Here is a 27,671-nt window from a genome sequence, read left to right on the forward strand (position 1 = left end):
TATATTTATAATTGCTTGAATGTAAAAAGCCCGATCCTCAACTGGTGTAAATCAATGTAACTCCTTTGAAATTCATGCCAATTTACAGCAACTGAGGATCTGGCTACAGTGTGCCAGGTAGAATACTGTAGTTGATAACTGGTCATACTGGTATGAATGAAGAAACTGGAGCTATAATTCAAACTAAAACGTGCACATGGTTACAGTTTAAAAAAAAATTAAGCCCAATTATTGCTACATAAATGTAAGTTTCGCCAGTACTGTTAGTTTTCACTTTCATTAAGCTAAATCCCACATGAGCAAAACGCATACACAAATGATTAACTCCCATTTCAGTGGCCCTGATTCAGCAAGGCATTTCAACATGTGCTTAATTTAAGAATGAGTAATCCCACTGCAGTCAGTGGGACTTCTCATGGGCTTCAGGTAGCTTGCTGAATGGGTACCTATGAATAAAATGGGTGTCATGTGTTTTAGTATGCATATGCAAACTTTTACTTGGCTTATTCTAATAAGGTTCTAGTAGATTTTATTTGGGGGAAGCTTTAAGTATGGTAGCCATAACAGCGGTTGGAATTCTACATAAATATTTGTATCTGCTTTGTTCTGTGCTATCTGGTTACTTTCCCTTCTGTTTTTCATCTTGAGAGATCTTTTCTGCCATTAACTTGTACTGGGTCTCCACTCTTCTCCTTCGGGCTTCCTACAAGAGAGAAACCATCATGCTGAAATCCCTGTCACAGACTTTTTGAAACCATGAGAACAAATGGGAGGCTTATTAAAACCTTGCTCTCTCAATTTCCAATTTTTCAGGTTTTCTGTGCTATTACTTGTTGTTCCTCTCTCCCCAAGAGTGTTGGCTTCTAGTCCAGCACAGTGGGAACTTAATATGGAAAGACACACTTCCCCTGGACAGGAGAGTGAAGGTACTTACCTCATTTCCATCTAAATGGAATTTATTTCAGTTGGTTAAGGTGCTGCTACTATTCATAAAGCTATTCTGGCTACCTACAGATTTTGTTTGGTTAAAGGAGAGGCGAAGGTCATTAGAGCAGAGAGCTTTATGATGAGGGCACACTTTATTCACTGTATAAAAATAACCCTATATAGATGGGTAGTTTACCTGAGATTGTTTCTCTTTAATTTCTTCATCTATACACTTATTAAATTCCCTCTCATCATGTGTCTCTCTGACTCGTTGCAGATGAGCTAGTCTTTGCTGTCCTTTCTGCCTGTCCTCCTCTGCCATGGTCTGCATCTTCAGGTTTGTCCTCTGCTGTGCGAGTTGCTTTGTTTTCATTGTCTGATTCTGCTTTCTGTCTTGTTCTTTTACCTTCTTATCTTCATTCTCGAAATGCTGCAGTTTCTTGTTCCTGGAGAAGAAAAACCCAATGAGTTAAGCATTGTTCTAAAAAGAATCAGTGTTTTTGTCTGCTCTTCTCCTATCCTCACAATAAATAGACATGGCTGGTGTAGCTTTCCCAGTGGAAGCAGTTTTACATGTGTGTAAACTCTTCACTGGAATATAAATGTTTTAAAAATAATAAACCTTAGGCTAGAGTTTCAGAAGCACTCAGTGGGACTTTCACTATTCATGTCCTTGGGAGCAAAGTTAGGCCAAAGCTGAGCACTTTTGAAAACCCACCCTGAAGTTTTAGTTGGCTCTTACAGTTGTATGTTTATAACGGATGTGGTCAAGTAGTTTAAGGCTCCATCTAGAGTACAAGATAGAACTGTGCTTTAACTGTGTTTAGGGACAGTCACATTGTAACTTGGTCTCACAACATTAGTTTGATATTAAATTGGGCCTGTGTCTTTTGGGGAATGTCCTATTGAGTCAACCCTTTAAATCTTTAATCAATCAGAGAAGGAATGTCTCTTCTGTTACTGCCACCAGTACTACAGGGAACAGGATGGCCAGCCACAGGTCATAGATCAGTCTCTTCATGTAGTTTCTTTATAGTCTTTATAAAAATACAGGGCCTAACCCTGCAGTCATCCCACATGCAAAACTATTGACTTCAGTAAAAATTGTGTGAGACATAGGGGTTTGTGTTCAAGCCCGGTCCAGCGAGATATGACTTCTTAGTCACTTATTCCAAAATTGCTAGAAACAGGTATCTGACATGACCTACCCATTAACCATTAATGTACAGTATGTCTCAAGTTTTATACTTGTTTCAGAGAAGCCTATGAACAGCGGTTTCCGAAGAAAGGTATAAATCAGTTACAACAGAGCACAATGTGGACATTTATTGCTAATTTAAACTAGACACTCATTCTGCTCAAACAGCTGAAATTCCTGTGCATATTTTCTATTAGGAGTTCTTCACTGGAATTAAAACACTAGTGTGTATAGAACAGATATTCCAAGATATTTCAGTTTCAGTTCTAAGGAATATATACCAGTAGAAAGAGCTTTGTCCTTTGAAAACCGAAATCATCTAAGTTTTTAGTGTGTACAATGCTTTACTCTGTAGTCAAAGTCCATAGAACCAAAAGAGGGAAGATGCAGAGTAGCTAATACTTGACCTGTGTGATGTACCTCCGGTGTTCCTGTGCAGTGTAGTACTTCTCTTCAGCCTGCTGTTCTCTTTCACACTCCCGCTGCTGCTGCTGGATTTTTTTCTTTCTTTTTTGTTCCATGCAGGCTCTTCTCTGGCGTTCACATTCTATTTGATTTTCTCCAAGTTTCTCTAAAAAAGGAGTGGCCTGTGGCTGGGAGAAATGAAGCATGAAAACTAGGACTTTAGTCTTCTTTCCTCTTGACTCGGTTTATGCATTTTGTATCCTCTAGCTCAGGGGTCGGCAACCTTTCAGAAGTGGTGTGCTGAGTCTTCATTTATTCACTCTCATTTAAGGTTTCGCGTGTCAGTAACACATTTTAACGTTTTTAGAAGGTCTCTAAGTCTATAAACTATTGTTGTATGTAAAGTAAACAAGTTTTTTAAAATGTTGAAGCTTCATTTAAAATTAAATTAAAATGCTGATCTTATCAGTTTAGTGCTTTAGTGTTTAACCTGAGGTGCATGCACCCCCTGGGGCAGGGCCGGTGCAAGGATATTTTGCGCCCTAGGCGAAACTTCCACCTTGCGCCCCCCGTACACCGGTTCATTGAGGGCAAATCCCAACAAGCCTTTATAAACCCCAGGGGCCAGCCATGTCGAGGGGCTGCTCCCCAGACTAGGTTCCCCCCTCCCTGCCCCTTGAACTGCCCTGGAGGGTGCACAGCCTCCCTCTGCCCCAAGCCCTCCCCACCCCAAATCCACTCACTGGCTTTGCCGGGATTGGGCAGCTCAGCAGGGAGGAGGCACCGGAGAGCCAGAGTGTACCGCTTGCAGCAGCCCTGGAGGAACCAGCGCGGTGCAGGAGAGCAGCAGCCCTGCAAAGGCAGTGGTGCTGCTAGCAGGGAGTAGCTGTGCCCCCTCCCCGCTGCGGCCCAGTGCCCCCCTGGGGGCTCCTGCAGGCTGCAGTGGATGTATGCGGGCGCCAGCCCCCGTGTGCCCCCCTGGGCTCTACCCTCGTCTAGGGTTACCATATTTCAACAATCAAAAGAGAGGAGAGCCGTGCCCTAGCCCCGACCCCACCCACTCCCTCCCACTTCCCACCCCGATTGCCTTGGTCAGAACCCCCAACGCCCCCCGGGACCCCTGCCCCTAACTGCCCCCCGGGACCCCTGCCCCTAACTGCCCCCCGGGACCCCTGCCCCTAACTGCCCCCCGGGACCCCTGCCCCTACCTAAGCCTCCCTGCTCCTTGTACCCTGACTGCCCCTTCCTGAGACCCCCCCTACCCTAACTGCCCCCCTAGAACTCTACCCCCTGACTGCCCCAACCCTTATCCACACCCCTGGCCCTTGACAGACCCCCGGGACTCCCAACCCATCCAATCCTCACCCTGCTCCCTGACTGCCCCCCCGGGACTCCCCTTACCAGGCCCATTCCGGTCAGATGCTGGCTCCACATGGAGGCAAAACACGCTGCCGGGCTGCTGCATGCACAGCCCCTCCCCCGCAGAGTGCTGAGGTGGGGGGAGCAGCAGGAGGGGCAGCGGTGGCTCACACTTCCAGGAGCTGCAGAACCCGAGTGCAGTGAGGAGGGAGTGGGGGGGCACGCCTGCCCGGGCTGTGGCCCAGTGGCTCCCCCCGGGAGGCTCCTGCAGTGGATGCATGCAGGCAGCAGTCCCCGTGTGCCCCCCGGCTCCCTCCTTGCGGTGCTCAGGCTCTGCAGCTCCCGGGAGTGTGAGCCACCGCCCCTCCCGCAGCAGGCTCAGGGCCCCAGGCCCTGGTGGCTCACACTCCCAGGAGCTGCAGAAACTGAGTGAGTGATGGAGTGGAAGATGGGCGGGATTAGCAAGGAAAGCTACCTTATTGAGGTCAGAACATGTAGGGATGAAGTGAGAGAGGCTAAAAGCCATGTAGAGTTGGACCTTGCAAAGGGAATTAAAACCAGTAGTAAAAGGTTCTATAGCCATATAAATAAGAAGAAAACAAAGAAAGAAGAAGTGGGACTGCTAAACACTGAGGATGGAATGGAGGTTAAGGATAACCTAGGCATGGCCCAATAGCCAAATAAATACTTTGCTTCAGTCTTTAATAAGGCTAATGAGGAGCTTAGGGATAATGGACGGATGACAAATGGGAATGAGGATATGGAGGTAGATATTACCACATGTGAGGTAGAAGCCAAACTCAAACAGCTTAATGGGACAAAATCGGAGGGCCCAGATAATCTTCATCCAAGAATATTAAAGGAACTGACATGAAATTGCAAGCCCATTAGCAAGAATTTTTAATGAATCAGTAAACTCAGGGGTTGTACCGTACGACTGGAGAATTGCTAACATAGTTCCTATTTTTAAGAAAGGGAAAAAAAAGTGATCCGAGTAACTATAGGCCTGTTAGTTTGACATCTGTAGTATTTAAGGTCTTGGAAAAATTTTTGAAAGAGAAAGTAGTTAAGGACATTGAGGTCAATGGTAATTGGGACAAATTACAACATGGTTTTACAAAAGGTAGATCGTGCAAAACCAACCTGATCTCCTTCTTTGAGAAGGTAACAGATTATTTAGACAAAGGAAATGCAGTAGATCTAATTTACCTCGATTTCAGTAAGGCATTTGACACGGTTCCACATGGGGAATTATTAGTTAAATTGGAAAAGATGGGGATCAATATGAAAATTGAAAGGTGGATAAGGAACTGGTTAAAGGGGAGACTACAACGAGTCGTACTGAAGGGTGAACTGTCAGGCTGGAAGGAGGTTACTAGTGGAGTTCCTCAGGGATCAGTTTTGCGACCAATCTTATTTAACCTTTTTATTACTGACTTTGGCACAAAAAGCGGGAATGTGCTAATAAAGTTTGCAGATGACACAAAGCTGGGAGGTACTGCTAACACAGAGAAGGACCGGGATATCATACAGAAAGATCTGGATGACCTTGTAAACTGGAGTAATAGTAATAGGATGAAATTCAATAGTGAAAAGTGCAAGGTCATGCATTTAGGGATTAATAATAAGAATTTTAGTTATAAATTGGGAACACATCAGTTGTAAGTAACAGAGGCGGAGAAGGACCTTGGAGTATTGGTTGATCACAGGATGACTATGAGCCGCCAGTGTGATATGGCTGTTAAAAAAGCTAATGCAGTTTTAGGATGCATCAGGCGAGGTATTTCCAGCAAAGATAAGGAGGTGTTAGTACCGTTATATAAGGCACTGGTGAGACCTCATCTGGAATACCGTGTGCAGTTCTGGTCTCCCATGTTTAAGAAGGATGAATTCAAACTGGAACAGGTTCAGAGACGGGCTACTAGGATGATCCGAGGAATGGAAAACCTGTCTTATGAAAGGAGACTCCAAAGAGCTTGGCTTGTTTAGCCTAACCAAAAGAAGGTTGAGGGGGGATATGCTTGCTCTTTATAAATATATCAGAAGGATTAATATTAGGGAGGGAGAGGAATTATTTAAGCTTAGTACCAATGTGGACACAAGAACAAATGGATATAAACTGGACACTAGGAAGTTTAGACTTGAAATTAGACGAAGGTTTCTAACCATTAGAGGAGTGAAGTTCTGGAACAGCCTTCCAAGGGGAGTAGTGGGGGCAAAAGACATATCTGGCTTTAAGACTAAGCTTGATAAGTTTATGGAAGGGATGGTATGATGGGATAGCCTAATTTTGGCAATTAATTTTGGTCTGTGATGGGATGTTAGATGGGATGGGATCTGAGTTACTGCAGAGAATTCTTTCCTGGGTGCTGGCGGGTGAGTCTTGCCCACATGCTCAGGGTTTAACTGATCACCATATTTGGGGTCAGGAAGGAATTTTCCTCCGGGGCAGATTGGCAGAGGCCCTGGAGGTTTTTCGCCTTCCTCTGCAGCATGGGCCATGGGCCACTTGCTGGAGGATTCTCTGCAGCTTGAGGTCTTCAAATCACAATTTGAAGACTTCAATAACTCAGACATAGGTTAGGGGTTTGTTATAGAAGTGGATGGGTAAAATTCTTTGGCCTGCTTTGTGCAGGAGGTCAGACTAGATGATCATAATGGTCCCTTCTGACCTATGAGTCTATGAGCCGGGAGGCGCGCCTGCCACTGGTCTGGGGTCCCGGCCGTCAGCCCCGTTCAGCCTCCTGCAGGCCTGGGGTTCCGTTCACTCAGCCAGCAGCGCGCTGAGCGGGGCCGGCGGCTGGGACCTCGGCTGGCAGCCGCATGCCAGGCAAAATCGGCTTGCATGCCACCGGTTGCCGACCCCTGCTCTAGCTGAACTCTAGAGCAGTATTCTCTCTAAATTGTCTGCTATTTTTAGAGGGAAAAAATTCTTTCAGAATCTGATCTACAGGACTGATTTCTAGAAAAATACCCACACGCATCAGGCTTTGGGGCAGTATAAAATGTCCTCCATGGAGTGAGCCTGGTGCAGAGTTGCATTGGGAGAAGTAGAAGGAAGGAGAGCTCCTTGCTTGGATTCTATTACTCCTGAATTTCAGAGCCATCCATTCCCAGGATCAAGCATCCTATAGGAGTTGCTTACCTTCCTAAGGCCCTAATCCAGCTCCCATGACTTCAGTGGGCATTGGCTCAGTCTCCAAGGTTACAAGCTCCATTGAATCACCATCTAGTTACATGCCAAGTTTTAGTTTTTTGAACTGTAAGATGGATTCAGATCCTGCCCAGTTGTGTCTTGAATTGGAAGAGGAGCTCTCTTCCCAACACAGATATGGGGCTTGCCTGGGAGGGAGGTGGGGATGTTTAGCAGGCAACAGGGTAACTTCAGGGCCATTTGCTTCTTCAGCTGATATCCAGAACAACATCATCTTCAATTTAAAGAACCAAGGTACCTAATTATAATACTGTTTCACCATAGATTACTTACCCTCCGTGATGGCTTGAAATCATGGTAGATTAAGACATCTTTCAGCGTGAGATGTCTTCTTGGAGACTGTTCAATAGTTTCAAACATTGCACTCTGGTTGGTTGGTGCAACAGGGTGCATGTCCAAGGAGAAAATGGTTCCGGATTCTGCTTTCCCCTTTGTACACTTGCTGCTGGGAATGCTGATTCCTGGGGATATAGATACTATATTTAATATGCATAATCTTACTTTTACATTAAAGAAAAAAAATGGTAGTCATTTGGAAAGGAAAGTGCAATTTAAACCTAAAAGGAACTCTTGTAGGTGCATGATTTCTGGTTCTGGATATTCGTTGCTTAAGTAAAAGTTAATTGTGTGGATGGCACCATGAAAAATGTGGCAGGGTTGGGGGGAAGATCAGGATTTTAGAGTTGTGCATATATTTGTGTGTGTGCGCGCGCGCCTGAATCTGATTCCATTTTTGTATGGTTTTCCACTGGATAAAGTACTGAAAGAGGAGCCCTTACATGTGATGAAGAGGGCAAAACTTGGTGCAGATCTTGCATTTATAGAAATTAATTAAAGGGATTGTTAACTGGGGCCTAAACCAGGCATCAATACAAAGTTTTGCTTTGTTTTTTAAAAAGGGGAGTGGGGTTACAAAACATTTTTATGAATTTAAGATTTATGAATTTATTTAATCTATTTTAAATTCTAGGTAGTAGTTAAAGGATTAATGACATATTGTCAGATTTGTTTTCTGCTTTCTATGCATCATACACACTTTGTCTACCAATGTTGAAATAAGGTAAGGTAGACATTTACAAGTACATCTGTGTCACTGCTAGCAGAGATATAGGCCTGCATTCAAGTCTGACACTGAATGAGATACAGTGCCAGACTGAAGAGGGTTATAGAATGCTTTCAGTGAAGAAGCACCTGTTGACAAGTAACCAAGGAAAGAGATGAAATATACCTGGATTCCTAGGATGTGACTTGGTGTGGCTTCTCTTCCAATACTTCCATTCAGGTCTTGCAGCATCTTTCAGTTTGGGTTTTTTGAAAAGGCTAGAATCTGTATTAACAGCACTATCCACCACCGTGCTCTTCATTAGGCCCATCTCTTCCTCACTTTCTAAATCAGAGGAGGAGGAGGAGGAGGAGGAGGAAGCAGCAGTAGTAGCAGCTGCTGCTCGTTCATTTTCCTTTGGACTTTCCAATTCTAGAAGTTGTGCAGTGGGCTTGTTATTGGACTCTTGCTGTTTAGTGCTTCTTTGAGGGAGCAAAGATGTGGATAGTAGAGGCTGCCAGGCACTGAATTTGGGATGGGAGCAGCAGATGCATCCCCATGGACTGGTGAACAGCATATACTGTGACAATGACTATGGAAAGGGGGGCAGATAAATGGCCATGGCCACGGCCACCTGTACTTACTTAGCCCATCGTCTAAAGCACATGAATGGATGGGGGCTCTTAGAAGTCTGCAAGTAGAAGTGTAAGAGCTAGTGGTGGTGGGGGGGTTTGTAAGCTTTAATCGGCTGGTGAAGGGCATGTGAATCATCTCTACTATCCTTTCCCACGTGTCTGGTGGAATCCATAAGGCCACACCTAGTGGTACTTTCACTTTCTTGTCATTCCAAAAACAGACCATGATTTCTTCATCCTCTGAGGCTATTGAAAAGAAAAAGGTAAGATACCATTAGACAGTACCGCTCTGGTTGGGAAATACTTGCATCTTGACTTGTCTTAGCAATTTAATACATGTTTTCTACCTTTGTCAGAAAGCAGGAACACCCTTATCATATACTGTATGATATGGAGGCAGCTATCACAGACCTGTTTTCCTATCACAGAAGTTTTCCTGCAAATTTGTCCCCACATAAAGTAGACGCAAATGGTAATTGTCTGGGTAACTTTTGGTATTGTGGCCACATTTGGCAGTGAATCTATTAACATTTTACCAGTATTTTGATAAGCAAACAGGGCCAAATTGTCAAACATGGATGGATTATTAGGCTGTCTAAATTCCACATGTGGGTGCTCAGATCAGCTCTTGGATGTATAAATAACCCAGTGCCCATCGGAGCATTCTGATGAGTTATCTTCTTAAAACTACCCCATTTGAAAACAGAGCTTCCCTGTGCATCAAGTCTCAGGAATTGAACGTGTTATCCTTTCCCCTACAGCTGGTGCCCTTGTTTCAATAGCAAGTTAAACTGAATAACTGCTAAAAGACTAGATGTAGTGGATAGTGAAGGTGCAAATTTAAAAAGTCAGTTTTCTTAATAAAAGGTAGATCAATCTAGAAGTTAACTCTCATGCTCAAGGTATTGCTAAGGAGCACTTTCTAGGATCCATTACTAGTTCCCCCTACATCCCTTGCAACCTGTATACATTTTTAAAATAAACATTGCAAGTTGCACTGATGCTTCTGCTACAGTAGCAATACCAAAAATAGTGTTCATTCTTACCACTTCAGGGGATCCCTTCTTACCTCTCAGGGGATCCCGTGTTTCAATGCCCAGTAGGATGGTTCCAGGGCCATATCTGGCCAGGTCTGGTTCCCAGGGTGCCAGCACTTTGTCTCCAGGGAGTATGGAGTGCCTCATTCCATTGACATATTCAAGGATGTCATCCCTGGCTGTTTTTTGCACACATACTGAATACTTGTCACCTGATGCAAGTGGTTTGTCAAACTCTACCAGGTAAGTTCCTCTCTTGCCCTGTTACCAGGAACAAAACATAATTATGAGGAAGCCCACCATGTAATACATAATATAAGGCCTTGTACTGCAGTCAGCAGTCCATTCCATGGCAGCTTAGACTAGGCCTGAACTCTAGGACAGCAGGAATGGTGACAGTAAGCAGCACATGCTATGTTAATCTCTCAGCTAGAGAGCTGGAAAGAACTACAGGGGGATGTTTGTGTTCAGCAGCCTTGGTAAAATACGCCCCCATATCCACTACAACTAAGACCTGTATTTTGTCCACTGCAAAAGACACTACAGGCCTGAGATTATGTTCCCAGCTGTAATTCATGTGATGCTGCCGATTTCACAAGCTACCCTGTATGTAGATGGTGACAAAGCTGTTCTCTATTCACTCATGAATCCTTTCCTATTACCTACTGGGTAACCAGGCATTTTATCTTTTAGAAAACAGTTAAGGAGCTTTGCATCAGCAAGTGAATCAAACCACTCCCCTGATCTTCAAAAAGAATAGGCCCTTTTTTCTTTAAAGTTTTAAATGCTAACAACTTAATGAATTAAACCATTCACTGGTGTCTCTGAAAAGACATGCTGTGCCTTGGTTTGCAGAGGAATAAAGCCATAAGTGTATACATAACACACTAACAGTTTTCCAGCCGTATCGATGTTTATCTGTCTATTCACAACAGTAGGTGGTGCGCTGGCCATAACACCAGAAAATTCATCTAAACGTGGCTCAGTGCCCAGCAGGACTGGCTCAGAAACAAAGAGCCTGTCCCTGCAAGGTGCTGAGAGCCCTGACTCGCAGCAGGAGCCAAGACTTCTTGCAACCTTGCAGGATGGATCCAACGGGGGCAAAACGAAGTTCCAAAAAAACATAAGCACTGGTGGAAGAATGGGAAGGCAAAGTGTTACAATGGGCGCTTCCCTAAAGAGATCAAGCTGGTAGTCCTTATCTCACAAGCAGCTGCCTTGATTTCTGAATAAGGGGCATGCCCTGACTTTCAACAAGCCAACAGTCCCTCTTGCAGACTAGAATAGCTACCAGAAAGTCTGACATCAGGAAGAGAAGGCACAGCAAAGGAGGCAAAGAGGCTGCTGAATGTGAGCTATAGAGGCTGTATACAGGTGTCATCTCAGCCCATACCTTTGTTATCCTGAGCAGTCTCATACAGTATGCCATTACTCAATAGGTACAGTAGGATGGGCAGGACCACTGGACACTACTGCCCCTCTACATGGTCTTTAATCCACTGGAACGGTATAATCACAAATGCAGATGCTCTGTTTGTGACTTGCCTCCTGACTTCATGCAACAGCCTATATCAGAACTGATAGAAACCCTGTATGATGCACGGACCCCAGTGCACAGCTGATCTGCCTTTGCACCCCCATTGCCCTCAACCCAATTCCACCTACAGCAGGGGTTCAAGTGGCAGAGAGGTGCTGCTGGGGGGCATTCTGCAATCCATGAATTTGACCCTTTGTGAATCTCTTCTGGGGGAGTCCACTGTGTGATCCAGGTGACTTCCTACAATGAACCGATCCGATCTCACTGTAATGGAGACACAGTAAATTAAGAATATCTACACAAGATAGGTGAGCCAATAGTCACTTGCCTCTATCTCCTGCTTTATTGTACCAAGATAATAAAACCCATCAGAGTCCCTTCTTGCTAGAACAGGAACATGAGCAATGTCCACTGATTTTTCCCACACCTTCAGTCCCTTACATGCTATGTCAGGGAAATGGGGACAGTGGCCAATCCATGAACACCTTGAATAAAAAGAAAAGGGTTAGTGGTGAGAGCAAACAGCTTCCATGAGTCAAATTAAGACACTCTATTAACCTTCAAGGGCCAGATCCAGGGCCCTAGTGGACCTGTTTTGTTCCACCCCTATGGTGTAAAGCAGGCAGAAGGAGCTGGCTGAGGATTTGCCTGTGTAGGAGAATCCCTTGCTTGCATGACTCCAGCAGCTCCTCTCAGCCTCACACCGCTGTAGGGGAGGGTGTTTGGTGGTTGTGGTAGGATCACACTGTGATCCTGGTTTGGGATAACCTACAACAGTACTTGCTCTAACTTATGCTGGAAGTGAAACTAGCCTCTAATTGCCCTTAAGATCAGGTTAACAAGAGGTGTCCTGAGTCCCCTTGAAGCATTCCCCTGTGATATCCAGACCCTATACTGGCTACTCTCAGAAATCCCAGCTCATTTGTCCTCAAAGGAGCAGTGTGCTCCAGTTTACCACTTTTACCCTAAATGACCATTTCTGTATAATGTACTGCACTTATGATAAAACAAAAGAAGGTTTATTTAAGAAAGAAGAGAGACTCCACTAGAAACAAGAGACAGTGATGGAAACATCTAGTTATAATACAAAACAAATAATAAAATGCAAACTAGGGCCTACACTTTATTAATAGTTACTTTTCCTAGCTAATAAAGTAGGTTCCCCCCCAGTTCAGTCTCTGGTTGGCATCACAGGAACCAGGATCCAATTTTTCATGAAACCTGCCCCCCATTCAACAACATGTCTCCTCAATGAATGGATACAAGGAGTCTTTTTCCATCCTGTGTTATACTGAATCAGTCTTTCATCTTTATTCACAGACAGGACAATCCCCTGTCTGTTGTAATGGTTCTTTTTACCTCCAGGTGGTTTTGATTGTTTGCAGTTGGCTTTGATGGTTTTCCAATGACTGTTCTAGGATAGGGCATGGTTAGACAATTGAAGCTTGTATTACATCACCAGCCTACCAGGGAGGGATGACAACTCCCTCCCACTCGAGTGGACTATTACCCAGTTATACAATTCTCTGGTGACTGACTTTAAGACCATACGACAGTTTTCAATACTGTTAAATTATTCCTTAAATATTACCTGTACACACATCTAACGATGATTATGAGTATTGATATGTTACAAGCTTTCAGCAGAGACCTTACATGCTACCTTTCATGGAAAAATACCATGAAAGGGATGTATTAAGTGTAGTGAGTTTGTCAGATCTGAGAAAGGAGTTTGTAAAGAACAGTTGGCACCAATAGGCCTGTCTCACAGAGCATTTCTTTAGTTAGTGGGCTTACTTCATAGCTTGTTTTCAATCGTCAACAGTGTTGCAAAGCAAATGACAGACATAAGCAAGAACTTTTTGTTACCTTTGGGGGATGAGAGGTCTGGTAACCCAAGCAGGATGCACTATGAAAGAGCTACTAGAGAAGGGATCAATATTAGTTACAAAGTTGCTGCATGAGAGTTTATCTAGTGCTGTCACTGCTCTGCAGTACTTGTGCTCTGTACACAAGGATCTTCCTGGATTCTCCATTCCCTCATAAGCAGTTACCTACAAAATGGAATTGTGGTAATTTGGTGTTTGAGATGAACAAACACAGCATACCAGGTTTTAAGCAAATATACAAGTTAAATGATGATGACAACTTACATTTTCTAGTGGATCCCAAAGGACTTTAAAATATTTATTAATGGAGTTTTACATAAAAAAAATGAATCAAAACTTTGCCTACCACTGAAATGCAGCCACTTCTGGTGTGAAATATAACAACTGTTTAACAGTGCAGAGCAACAGGAACTGAAGATTAAGGTATTCAGTTGAAATTACAGGGGGGATTTAAGTGGGTGGAATGTAATTCACCAGACTTGAATTTGGCCAGAAGTCAATGTGGTTAACACCCCTATACTATCCAAAACCCACTGATGTCAATGAGAGCCTTTCCATTCACTTCAACAGACTTTGAATCAGACTTTTACATAAGGTGATCGGCACCTTAACAACATTAAATAAACTAGAAAAGTCAGGGAATTTTCTGTTTTAAATCAAGTCCTCCACAGGACAGTGCCCTCGAACACTACTGAGAGACTCATGCTTATGCCACCTGGGGAATCACCAGCATCACCTGCTGCACCTTCATTCTTCCTAAAATGATTCCCATCTGCATCCTGTCCCATCCCAATCCTACATATTTTATGAGCTATGACAAAAATCACAGCTGGAGCTGATATAGCCAAATGAGCTTGAAGACAGCTTTTGAATGTAGCACTAGATTGATGTTGCCTGTTACTCGTGTTATAGTGATGTATTTAAGGGGAAATAATTTGATCTTGCAGCTGTTCTGTCATGTTTTATGACAGGTTATGCTTTTAGCAAGAGAAAGAAATCATGCTGACATTTGACAAGCGAAGAGATAGCTTTTCTGTGGCTGTCATGTTAAGATTTATAATGCTATAGCTACCTTGTAACCTGGGCAAGATTTAGCAGGACTCTTCTATTCTAACTAGATTTTTTTATATTACTTTAAAATATTTATACATGGGGTCAATTTTTCAAACTGAAAGTTAATGGGGCTATGCTCCTAAATTACATTTGCAAATGGAAGTTAGGCTCCTATGATATTTAGCTGCATTTGAAAAATGTTACCTGTGGATTTTACTCTCTCATCTTCTCTGGAATAAAAGACTATCATCTGGCTACTCTTTTGATAGATATGGTCAGATTTCAGAAAATTCTTATTTAACAAACCAGTGTTTTACATAAACACCCAACAGGGTCACAGATTGCAACAATTATTGTAATAATCTCTGCAAAACTTGTGTCTGCAAATGAGCAAATAATGTCAAGGATATTGATTACTTTCCAAGCATACTGATTCTTACACACAGATTAATGAAATAATTCATGTAAAGTTAGACTTTGTGTTGATTTTCAAATTTTACTTTTAATTTAACATTTAAACATTTTTGTTGCAGTGAATTTAGTGCTTGGGAAAGATATTGGCAAGACAACCCTGAAGAGCAAAGTCCCTTCTTATCCACAGAACAGATACAGCATGGGCAGAGGAGAGCAAAGACAAAGGTGACTTGTATAAAATTATATTACATTTACTGAGTAGCTTCAATTACTTTGATACAGTGGTTCTGGAAACTGAATATATTGAACTTACCAGATATTGAGAGTGCCCAGTCTTGTCATCCCACACCTTGCCTGACTTCAAAAATCCTGCCCTTTTGCCTGTTTAGTGTGAAAAGTCATTTGTTGCTAGTGTTTCCAGTTACTAAGCTGGTTGCCATAGATTCATTACCAACAGGAAGTGACTGTGTTGAAGAAAGCCACGCATGCACGTACATGAGTGTTTCAGCTAACAGCCAAAGGAACGATACTCCCATAGATAATCATCTGTCTAACACATCCATTTGATTTTAAATGTGACAGACATAATCCGTTTGATCAAAGTATCAGTTACTGTGGTGGGGTCAGAGTGTAGGAATGCATTGTGCATATACAGTCAATTTTGCACCCTTGAATGATCAAACACAATTTTATTGACCAAGACAGGATCACATGAATCTGCGGGATTAAAATAAAAAGCCCCCCTATGAGGTAACAAAAGTGCTGCTATGCAGTTAGGGCAAAAGGGAAGTGGTTGAGCTGGTGTCACATCACTTTACAAACATGAAGTCATTAAATCTCACATCCATCTACTCGGTAGATAAAAGTACAATATGCTGTGTATTACAGTGGCACCTCAAAGCCCCAAAGAAGATCAGGTCTCCATTGTGCTAGGCACTATATAAACAGTGGGAGGGAGTTCCTACCCCTAAGAGCTCACAGCCTAGACTAGACAGATAAGAGGTCAGAGGAGAGACAGATAGGTGAAGTGATTTATTTTTATTTGTATTACAGTAGCACCTAGAGACCCCACCTCATTGTGCTAGGCAGCGTACAAAAACAGAGACAGCCACTGCCCTCCAGAGCTTCCAGTCCGAAGGTCACTCAGCAGGTCAATGGCAGAGCCTGGAACATAACCCTGATTTCTTGAGTTCCAGTTAAGGGGCCATCCACTGGACAATACTGCCTCTCTCCCATTTTCAGGTGAGTAAAGAGAGATTTCTTAACTTGGAATAATATCTAGGAATCTTCCTGATTGTTGATCCCTGCTCTGATCTCTAGATCTGTCTCCTTTTCCATAGCTTTAATGAATTGTTACAAGGGCATTTCATTGCTCCTCTGCTGGAGTTTTTTACATTCATCCACTACACATACGAAATCCAGTACTTAATTTGGGCCAGGGCTGATCCCCGGCACCTCTAGGCTTGGCAGTTCATAGCCCTGGCACCTCTGGGTTTGCTGCATGAATTAGGAATGTAAAAAAATTCTATTTCCCAGCTGTTTCATCAGAGTTGTATTTCATAATCTTTTAACCAGATGATTGTCCTAAGGAAATTAATTTAAAACAACTGAATGACTAGCAGAATTACCTCTGACCTTACAATCCTATTGTCCAAAAGCTTGGAAAATAGTCATGCTGTCTTCCTCCTCCTGAGGAACGCAGGCATGAAGTCACTGGGGCATGCTGGTGCTCCAATGTTTTGAAAATCAGGCCACTTACTCAGGAACCTGAATGTGGATTTAGGAGCTGAACTTGAAGATCCTATTTTTGAAACTCTTGGCCTTAAAGCTTTGTTTTCACTCAGAAAAGAGCAAAGACAACTTGGTCATGACCAGGTTCAATATGGGCTGTAGCAGCAACAAAGCTTTTAAGCCTTCAAAAATAATGGTGGAGATTTCAAAACTTCAACTAGAATGGAGAGAGATACATGTGCATGTGTGCGCTAGAGACCTGCCCCACACTTAAAGGGCTAGCACTGCAAATAGTAATTAGTAGACTAAAGTTCCTTTTCTGTGTCATGGTAAAAATAGCTTTTTGCTTCCATAAACCCAGTAGCGTACACACGACTGCTGGGCCTAAAGGATAAGCCACATCTGGTTTAGATTATCAGATGCTAATACCTTTTTCCTCAGTACTTTGCTGCACCCACATTGCAGTTGCTCTCATTATGGGACGTGGAGAGCCTTTTTATTGAATATCAATAAAATAGGACTATAAATAATATAGCACCTTTCAACCCAAGGGATGTCAAAGCTCTTTGCAAACCATGGGCTAAATCTTCCCCATCACTCTCATGTGAGTAGGCCCTAACTAGAAAAAATTGCTGAAATGCAGCTAGCTATAGGGTGAAACTGTCAGTTATTTAAGAGTGCAGAGCAACAATTTAGGACAAGAAGCGAAGAAAACATTATTCCAGTGAAAGTGCGGAGGCATATAGGCTTGCAGGATGTCATTCCCCGGGGCCAGATTCTGCCACCCCTCCTCAGAGTAGTATCTTACTATGTCAGTAAGTAAATCCATATTCAGTGATTTTCAACAAGACAACTCATGAAATAAGCTCACTGACAGTATGGGTGATGGAATCTGGCTTATTGAGATCAGAGGGTGTAGGGATGCAGAGAGAAAGGCCAAAAGCCGGGTAGAGATGGACCTTGCGAAGGGAATTAAAACCAATAGTAAAAGGTTTTTTAGCCAGATAAATAGGAAGAAAACCAAGAAAGAAGAAGTGGGACTGCTGAAAACTGTAAACGGAGTGGAGATTAAGGATAAGCTAGGCATGGCACAATATCTAAACGAATATTTTGCCTCGGTCTTTAATAAGGCTAATGAAGGGCTTAGGAATAGTGGCAGAGTGACTGATGGGGGGTTGGAAATCACAGTATCCGAGGTAGAAGCCAAACTTGAACAGCTTAACGGTAGTAAATCAGGCGGCCCAGATAATCTTCATCCTAGAATATTAAAGGAATTGGCGAGTGAAATTGCAAGCCCATTAGCGATAATTTTTAACGAATCTCTAAACTCGGGGGTTGTACCGTTTGACTGGAGATTAGCTAATATAGTTCCTATTTTCAAGAAGGGGAAAAAGTGACCCGGGTAACTACAGGCCTGTTAGTTTAACATCTGTAGTATGTAAAGTCATGGAAAAAATATTAAAGGAGAGAGTAGTTACGGACCTTGAGGTCAATGGCAATTGGGACAAATTACAACATGGTTTTACGAAAGGTAGATCGTGCCAAACCAACCTGATCTCCTTCTTTGAGAAAGTAACAGATTTTTTAAACAAGGGAAATGCGGTGGATCTAATATATCTTGATTTCAGTAAGGTGTTTGATACGGTACCGCATGAAGAATTACTGGTTAAATTGGAAAAGATGGGGATCGAAATGAAAATCCAGAGGTGGATAAGGAACTGGTTAAAGGGGAGACTGCAGTGGGTCGTATTGAAAGGTGATCTGTCGGGTTGGAGGGAGGTTACCAGTGGAGCTCCTCAAGGTTCGGTTTTGGGTCCGATCTTATTCAATCTATTTATCACTGACCTTGGAACCAAAAGTAGGAGTGGGCTGATAAAGTTTGCGGCTGACACGAAGTTGGGAGGTATTGCCAATTCGAAGAAGGATCGGGATATCCTCCAGGGAGATTTGGATGACCTTGTAAACTGGAGTATTAGTAATAGGATGAAATTCAATAGTGAGAAGTGTAAGGTTATGCATTTAGGGATGACTAACAGGAATTTTAGTTATAAGCTGGGGACGCACCAGTTGGAAGTAACGGAAGAGGAGAAGGACCTCGGAGTCCTGGTTGATCGCAGGATGACTGAGTCGGCAATGTGATGTGGCCGTTAAAAAAGCTAATGCGGTCTTGGGATGCATTAGGTGAGGTATTTCTAGTAGAGATAAGGAGGTGCTAGTCCCGTTATAAAAGGCGTTGGTGAGACCTCATTTGGAGTACTGTGTGCAGTTTTGGTCTCCCATGTTTAAGAAGGATAAATTCAAACTGGAACAGGTACAAAGAAGGGCCACTAGAATGATCCGAGGAATGGAAAGCCTGTCGTATGAAAGGAGACTTGAGGAGCTCGGTTTGTTTTCCTTAACCAAAAAAAGGGCTGAGAGGAGATATGATTGTTCTCTTTAAATATATCAGAGGGATAAATACCAGGGAGGGAGAGGAATTATTTCAGCTCAGTACCAATGTCACCAAATTAGTTACCTCATCAGATTATAAGAACTGATTATTTGTTGTATTAATCCTAAAAAGGATCTAAGAAGGTGACTGTTTGGGTTATGAATCCCAACTAAAGAATTTTACCCAATCAACCAAATCTATAACTTGGTGCTGGGTCACTCTCTTAATACTGTAAGGAGTTTATTATTTAATGTCCGAACAACAAGCTCAGAGCCAATTACAAAGCTTTCTCCTGACATTTCAGTGTGTGCTGGTGAACACTTTCCTCCCCTCACCCAGAGCTATTACAGTGCAGGCTTTAAAAAAACACATTCTGCTAAGCAGCAGTTTGACATCTCTTATTTAGCAATTTACAGCTGACAGCTTTGTTTCTCAGGCCTCAAACACACACAGACAGAACATACTTCAGCAAATGTCTTTTAGACTGTTTTTGGGCTACTTCTATCCGGGGAACTTTCTTTAAGGCGCTTTCCTGGTGTGGATTCTACTGGTGCTCGTATGCACATGCTGCATGTATGTACAAACCCATGCTCTCACACCATCAGATTAGAGAATAAAAAGGGCTGGGACATCTCCCAGTTAACAAAACCAAGGCAAAAATAGAAAAAAGGGAAAAACAAGACATTTAAGATAATGCCCACACTTGTGCTGGGACTTATAAAACACAAAAAGTCTGTACACGCTAAAAAAACCCTGACTGACAGAGCAGGAGGGGTAAACACTAACCCTCCTACCTTTTGGGCTTGATCCTGCTATGACCAAGGGTATATTCACCTATGCAATTTTGTTTGTTTTCTGACAGATGGGTAGGAGCACCGAGGACTCTAATCTTCTCCCTATTGCCCAGTATCTCTATGACCGGGGGTGTGCACAACTGAATGATTGATCACTTTATACGTATGATATACCCTTTAGCAGTATTTACAACAATCATGGTGCATGTCCTCCCCCTTTTTGCAATTCTCCACCAACAAATGTTATGCTTATAAGAAGCACACGGGATTTTTTTTAGGGGAAAAGGCAATACACCGCGGATATTGGAGATACAACAATTAGCATATGTATTTAATTACACACATAGACACACTGTCCCACTAGTCAATGTTATAGTTACCAGTTCAGAGGCTGTCTCAGTCTAGTGGCCAGCTAAGGTTGATTACGAGTAGGGAGGACCCAGGTTCTGTAGGTCACGACACGATGCACTGGGGAAGTCTTGGCGGGATGAACCCATAATGATATGGCAAAGAACCCTGTTTATATACTGATTTTTGTTTTATTGAGACCAATGAGTTTTTCACCATTATGCTGTAATTAATTGCCATTTGACAAGGGCTTGTTTTTTAATTTTTTTTTTATTTTTTATTTTGTTTTTTATTAGTTTTTTTGGGGAGTTACCCCATGCTGGTTTTGATTAGTTATTTTGTCCCGGTTGATAGGTAACTGCCTTATTTTTTAGAGTTGTTAATTTGTCCTTTTTTGACATTTTAATAGGGGCATGTGGCAATTTTTTGGTATCTTTACGTTGTTTTGGGGGGGTGGGGGTTGGAACATTTGGTTTGATAATGGCCTTGACAGTTATTTTTTTACATACACATTTTTTATTTACACACAAAACAGGATTGATTTACACAGAACATTTGAACAGGAACATTAAATTGCAATGCAGGAGAAAACCATTATTGCATTATTTTATTAATTTTAAAATGCTAATTTTAAACCTACAACAAAGTGGTGACCCCAAAGGTCTATTACTGCCTTGAAATTAGCTTTAGACACAAGATTCTGGCTGATGCAATTTTTACCAAAGGCCTGTTAGGCCATTCCTTTCTGCTTTCAGACATGATGGCTGGCAGAATATTGTTCAATTATATTATACATTAATACATTTAATACATGCTACATTACCAGTCTTTATTTTTTATTTTAAATTATACAAAATACAAACCTAAGATTTTACAAGGCCACACAGGCCAAGGCCGGTCAGTGGCTGTATAGGCAGATGCCTAAACATCTGTTGGTAGAAGGATTGAGAAAGAGGGGTTATGAGGGTGGGAGGGGGATCAGGGCTGGGGCAGGGGATTGGGGTATGGGATGGGGCGCAGGCTCTGGCTGGGGGTGCAGGCTCTGGGGTGGGGCTGGGGATGAGGGGGTTTGGGTGCAGAAGGGTGCTCTGGGCTGAGATTGAGGGGTCCAGAGGGTGGGAAGGGGTTCAGGGCTGGGGCAGGGGTTGGGGTGTGAGGAGAGGCTCAAGGGTGCAGGCTCCAGGTGGTGCTTACCTCAAGCGGCCCCCGGAAGCAGAGGTGCAGCCAAGTGGCTCGGGACGCTGCCCTGTCTGCAGGTGCCATCCCTGTAGCTCCCATTGGCCATGGTTCCCGGCCATGGTTCCCGGCCAATGGGAGCTGCACGGGCGGTGCTTGGGGCAGGGGCAGCATGCAGAGCAGTGCCCCCTAGCAGCCCCTACATGTAGGAGCCAGAGGGGGGCCATGCTGCTGCTTCTGGGAGCTGCACGGAGTGGCCCCCGATCCAGCTTCCCGGCTGGAGTGCCAGAGTGGGGCAAGCCCTAGATCCCGCTCCCCAGTGGGAGCTCAACAGCCGGATTAAAATGGCTGGCAGCCCAGATCTGGCCTGCGGGCTGTAGTTTTCCCACCCCACTCTCGGCAGTCCTTCACACCGACCCCAGGGTTAGTGAGCTTCAGGGTGCAAATCACATCTAAAGCTGGGCCCCTGAGGCTCTCTACTAGACATCTTCACTTTTCTGTGCCTGGTATGGCCCACTTCTGCAGCATTTCAATGGTATGTTCCAACCAGGGTTCACACTCCTTTTCCCCAGGTATTGCAATGGGACCCCCAGAAAATAACCTTAACTTAACGATAGAAGCTTGATGTAGCATGGAACAGCACAACCTTTTCCAATGCTTGCCCCAGTGCTTTTCCCCAATCATCGGCCAAGGCTGCAGCCCCCAAGCTAGGAGCTGCTGAGTCAGGGCCCAACAAACCTGACTTATCAGCTATTATACAGAGTACTTCCCTCAAATATAAACACAATTGTTTTCCTAACTTAGTGATTCACTCACCAGGTGCTTACGAGCCCCCCCAAAATGTAACCCTTCCGCTAGGTGGAGCCAGGTTGAATATCTAGGGGTTCCTTTCCATTGATCCAACACCCCTTGAGGGTATGCAGCCATTTGTGCACACACACACCCTCATATTTTTACAAGGCTCAGACATTTGAGCCCTTTTTTTTTACCAAGGTTCTTTAAACTGAAAGTGACTAGCTCCTTTGGGACAGGTTAAGCACAGTCCTTCTTTTCTGTATTCCCACAATAATTACAAACATTGGTAACTATATTTCACTACCCCTGCATTCAGGGCTAAAATAATTTGTGACCCAACACCAGCTAAGTCAATTACAATGAGCAAAACACTGGTCCATCAGCTGAATATCTAGCAAATCTAAACAAAGCAGGAGCAAACTGTATTTACCTAAACACACCCAGGGTGTATCACCTGGTCTTGGGAACTTGCTGCTCATCTATTTATCAATTTGCTGCAACACTTCCTCCTTTGTTATTGCAGGTTGACAGTTCCTCATCTTTCTTCCTGCATGTCTCCACAAAGATTTCCCACCCTCCTTCTCTAAGCAGCCCCCACAAACTCTACCCCAGCAATTCTCCTCTGTCCCCTCAGCTTCCCAGGATTGTAAACTTCCTCTCCCCCCCCTCCAGGAGTTATGGATTGTGCTGCCCCCACATGACCCTCACTTTGCACTGGGGCAGCATGTGCTCTGGGGACTCACCCTGGTGTCACTAATGTAGATGATCTCTGAGTGAATGTCTTAATGGAGATGGGCCCTTAGACACAGCTCTGATGTCCTCAACCAATGAAAATATCAACCAATGATTTTTAGCAGAAACCACAAACTCCCAGCTCTAGTTATTGATTTACCTTTTGAAGGCATCTTCACACCACAGAGTTACAAAGCTATTTATTGTTTATAGTGAAAACTCCCAAATCATTGGTGATCGAGCATTTAACTGCCAGAGTCACAAGTGCTCATGTTTAACCAGTCAGTCTGCAAAAAATCCTTTAATGACTCTGTACAGAGCACCAGTGCACAGAGCAGAGCTAATCCAGGCAGAGAGTTACATAGTGCTCTGTATGTGGCACTGGAAAACTGTGGAAAACATACTATCATAGAGAAGGTTAAGGGGTGGCTTGATCAGTTTATAGGTACCTCCATGGGGAACAGAAGTTTGATAACAGAGGTGTCTTCAATCTAGCAGACAAATGTGTAAGAGGATCCAATGGCTGGAAGTTGAGGCTAGATAAATTTGCACTGGAAATAAGGCACACAGTTTTAACCACTGGAACAACTGACCCAGAATTGCACTGGATTCTCCATCGCAGGCAGGGGCGGTTCTAGGCACCAGCAAAACAAGCTGCTGCCTAGGGCGGCAAAATATAGGGGGCGGCAAAAGGCTGGGGCTGGGGCCCCAGCTCATCCTGCCGCTGCGAGCCGAGGAGCAGCCCATCCCCTGCAGCCGGGCAGGGCCGCGCTACCGACTCCGCTTGGGGGAGAGGGATGGCCCCTTACCAGTAGCGCGGCCCCGCCTGGCTGCAGAAGACAGGCCGCTCCTCCTCCGCTTGTTCCCCAGGTCCTAAACAGCCCAGCAGCAGCTTGTCTGGGGGGCGGGGCTGAGCCCCGCCCCGCTCAGAGCCGTGTGGTCAGGGGGTGGGGCTGCAAGCTCCGGGCCCAGCGGAGGCAGCTGAGCTCAGCCTGGAGCTTGCGGCCCCGCCCCCTCCCCACGTGGCTCTGAGCGGGGAAGAGCTCAGCCCCACGGTGAGCCGGGGGTGAGCAGCCGGGGGTGAGCAGCCGGGGCGGGGCGGGGCGGGGCGGGGGGGGGGAGGGTGGCTAAGGGGCAGGGAGTCCCGGGGACACTCAGGGGGCAGGGAGGGGGCACAGGTTCCGTGGGGGGGCCAGGGATGGGGGGGTGGATTGGGGGGGTCTCAGGGAGGTGTTTGTCAGGCACCCCCCGACCCCATTACCCCCAGGCCCAGCCCTGACCCCCAGCTCCAAGCCCAGCCCCTCTGAGGTGGGCACCCCCCCAAACCCATCCTCCCCACCCAGCCCTGACCCCCAGCTCCAAGCCCAGCCCCTAGGACCTGGGCACCCCCCCGGCCCCATCCCCCTCACAGCCCTGACCCCCAGCTCCGAGCCCAGCCCCTCTGATCCAGACACCCCCCTCACCCCATTCCCCCCACAGCCCTAACCCCCAGCTCCGAGCCCAGCCCCTCTGATCCGGACTCCTCCCTGACCCCATTCCCCCCACAGCCCTGACCCCCAGCTCTGAGCCCAGCCCCTCTGAGCTGGGCACCCCCGACCCCATCCCCCGCTGCCCTGACCCCCAGCTCTGAGCCCAGCCCCTCTGATCTGGGCACCCCACTGACCCCATTCCCCCCACAGCCCTGACCCCCAGCTCTGAGCCCAGCCCCTCTGATCCAGACACTCCCCTCACCCCATTCCCCCCACAGCCCTGACCCCCAGCTCGGAGCCCAGCCCCTCTGATCTGGACACCCTCCTCACCCCATTCCCCCCACAGCCCTGACCCCCAGCTCCGAGCCCAGCCCTTCTGATCCGGACACCTCCCTGACCCCATTCCCCCCACAGCCCTGACCCCTAGCTCTGAGCCCAGCCCCTCTGATCCGGACACCCCCGACCCCATCCCCCACTGCCCTGACCCCCAGCTCTGAGCCCAGCTGCTCTGAGGTGGGCACCCCCTGACACTATCTCCCTCACCCCAGACCCCCAGCTCCGAGCCCAGCCCCGTTGAGCCGGGCACCCCCCGACCCCATCCCCCACAGCCCTGACCCTCATCTCCAAGCCCAGCCCCTTTGAGCTGGGCACCCTCCGACCCCATCCCCCCACCCCAGATCCCCAGCTCTGAGGCGAGCCCCTCTGAGCCAGACAACCTCCGACCCCATCTCCTCACAGTCCTGAGCCCAGCCCCTGTGAGCCGGGCATCCCCCAGAGCCCAGCTCCCCACCCAGCCCTGGGCAACAGCAGCACCACCTCCAGGCAGTGACAGCCCATTGGCACCAACCATCACCATCACCCAGCAACAGCCCATTTTGTAATTGCAAATGTATACAGACCAGTAAAGCATTTAATGTTTTTAAATAATGTATTTGGTGTATTTTCAAATTATTACAAATTAATTTTCACTAGTTATTTTTTACATTTCCAAATACATGTTACTATAGTATTGCAACTTTTTTTTATGGAAGGGGCCCCCAAAATTGCTTTGCCCTGAATCCTCTGGGCGGCCCTACCCAGTGTGTGTGAGGAGCCGGGGAGGGAGGGAAACGGGGTCCCCTGGAGCTGAGCCCAGGCTGCGATGGTGGCGAGGGGCTCCTGGAGTGTGTGAGGAGGTGAGCGGCCGACTGGGTTTGTCGGTGCTGAGCAGGTAGCCCCGCAGCCGGAGATCCTTGCCTTCCCTCCTGCCAGGGCTGGGCCAGGGCACCGCGAGGCTGAAGAGCAGCAGGTCCAGGGGGCTCTCCAGGTCTTTGGCCGCCAGCATGTCGAGGGTGAGGGTGGTGAGCGCAAACTGATCCACCTTGGCCACCAGCAGTGCTGTGAAGCCCAGGGAGGGGGCCGTGTTCTTTGTGCCACCCCGTAGCCGTGCTGCCACCTGGAAGTACTCCTGCTCCGTGCTGCCCAGCAGCTCCACCCGCATGGGGACGGAGTCTCAGCTGGGCCAGGGCTCGGCTGCAGTGTGCTGGTAGCGGATCCCACATTTGTGGGGGAGGCCAGTGCTGGGGCAACAGGGGGTGTGAGTGGGGGGTACTGGTGGGCGGGGGGGGGCTCATGTCTGGGGGGGGGCAGCCAAAAATTTTTTTGCTTGGGGCGGCAAAAAACCTAGAGCCGGCCCTGATCACAGGCACGTTTAAAATGAGGAGTGGCTATTTTTCTAAAAGTCTTGCTCTAGATCAAGCACAGCTATTAGACTCAAAGCAGGAATTAATTCAGGGATGTTGTGTTGCCTTCTGCATGAGGTAAGACTAGATTGTCACAACAGCCCTTTCTGCCTTACGTCTGTGAACTGTGAAACCAGATATTGGGGAAAGCCCATGCCCTGTGGGGGTCTAAGGGTGGGGCAGTTTCTTTCCCAGGAAAATGGGAGACAGAGCTAGGGGCAGGGAACCATGGGCCTAGGTTGTTTATTGGGTAGGATGGGACATCCCCTGAACACACGGAAGCCCTGTCCTTGCCCTGGTCTCTACCTATGAAGGATTGGGCCTGTGACTGTGATTTCCCTCCCTTGTGAAACTTGTGGGCTGGCTCAGTGGAGGCTACTGTTTGATGTACTGGGATATGTGCACAGAATGACAGGGTATGACATGGAGGGGTGATGTGTGATGTCCCTGAATGAATGGGTGGAAAATGAATGGGTGCAAGGAGCATGCTTCTCCCCTGGATCTGCACCAGCACAGAACCCACATTTTAGCATGCAAAGATCTTGCCCCCTCTCTCCTAACAAGCATTGGCTGTGATCTGGGGGGGAGGGGGCTCACTTTTTAGCCACTTTTTGATCCCTCTCCCATCTTCTTCCTACACCAGTCCTCATTGAGTGTCACTTGCTGCCTGCAATCAAACATGGTGTGTGGGGATGATCCTCTATATTGCACAAAGCAGAGAGATTGGGATTGCCATGGACTATGTGCCAGGCAATTATCATGTACAGAAAAGGCAGGGAGAGAGGGGAGCATGAAAAGGGACGCAGGTCTCAGCAGGGGCACAGGGAGCAGGACAGCCATGCAGCAGAGCACACTCTCTATCCTTTGCAAAGTGCAGCTTGGGTCTCCCATGTTCAGGTGCCACCAGATGCTCTTTGACTGCAGTTTGGAAGAGGTGCCCTCAGCCTGCCAGACTGCACAGAACACGGGACACCCTGGCGATGGGGATGTTCTAACACAGCCAGAGAATGAGATTGTCACCCCCCAACTCACCCTGACTTCTGCTCTAGGGTACAGCTATGCTGGTGACTCCACATACGTGTATGCTCAGGCTTGTGCTATAACCCCCTACTGTCCACACTTAAACTCCAGCAGCACCTGTCTCAAGGCAGGCAGAGGGTGAGGGAGCTAGCAAGCCTCAGGGCCATGGGTAAGCACGTGCCTTATCTGTGGCATGGGGCCAGACCCAGGGGCCAGTTTGCAGTGTGAACAGGGGGAATGTGCCAGCTCTTGAGATTCATTAGTCCTCCACTCTCATTCCCACAATGACCCTTTTCTTCCTGACCCTTCCCAGTCTAGGTCCCTGCCCCCTGAGCACTGGTGGTAGTGTGTGGCACTGACTGGCCACAGAAGGCAGCCTGGCTTTCCACTGCTAGCCTTAGAAGTGAAAATGGATCCTGCACTGAGAGCAGCAGCTTGGCCCACCAAGCAAACCCGGCTGCTGATCAATGCATGGGTGCAGTACACTGTGCCACGAATTTGCCCAGAGCACCAAGAACATTTCTCTGTATCTGGAAATTTCACGGAGGATGGAACAGGAGGCATTCAGCAAATTCCATCCCCATGAAGCACTTGAGGCTCCTGTACAGGCTGCCAAAGACTTAAGCAGTTCTTCCAGGAGGGCTCGTCGTACATACTCCTTCTACAAGAAGCTGGACCAGGTTCTTTCCAGGGCTCACAATCCCCTGTTCAACCACGCTGGCCTCATTCTCCAAGAGGCAGAGG

The 27,671-nt window shown here is 46.1% G+C and overlaps 1 protein-coding gene and 1 long non-coding RNA gene across 3 annotated transcripts; one reads left to right on the forward strand and one right to left on the reverse strand.

Moving 5' to 3' along the window:
- Window positions 1–474: 474 nt before the first annotated feature.
- Window positions 475–14,000, reverse strand: LOC123370293 (uncharacterized protein C11orf16 homolog). Its single transcript, XM_045016703.1, is given in 10 exon segments — window positions 475–703; window positions 1,124–1,373; window positions 2,546–2,718; window positions 7,377–7,564; window positions 8,332–8,703; window positions 8,706–9,026; window positions 9,850–10,078; window positions 11,683–11,839; window positions 13,224–13,408; window positions 13,959–14,000. Coding segments are annotated over 10 exon segments (1,995 nt in total). The 5' UTR covers window positions 13,995–14,000; the 3' UTR covers window positions 475–619.
- Window positions 14,001–14,168: 168 nt separating this feature from the next.
- LOC123370294 lies at window positions 14,169–27,349 on the forward strand. Of its 2 annotated transcripts, none has more exons than XR_006579358.1 (4): window positions 14,169–14,570; window positions 14,830–14,935; window positions 15,764–15,952; window positions 27,241–27,349. It is a non-coding gene; the product is annotated as an uncharacterized LOC123370294 (long non-coding RNA). The 2 variants fall into 2 exon arrangements; XR_006579359.1 differs by lacking the exon at window positions 27,241–27,349 and adding an exon at window positions 22,509–22,633.
- The last annotated feature ends 322 nt before the right edge of the window (window positions 27,350–27,671 follow it).

This window comes from Mauremys mutica, chromosome 4 (genome assembly GCF_020497125.1).
Source record: "Mauremys mutica isolate MM-2020 ecotype Southern chromosome 4, ASM2049712v1, whole genome shotgun sequence".
Taxonomy (NCBI): domain Eukaryota; kingdom Metazoa; phylum Chordata; order Testudines; family Geoemydidae; genus Mauremys; species Mauremys mutica.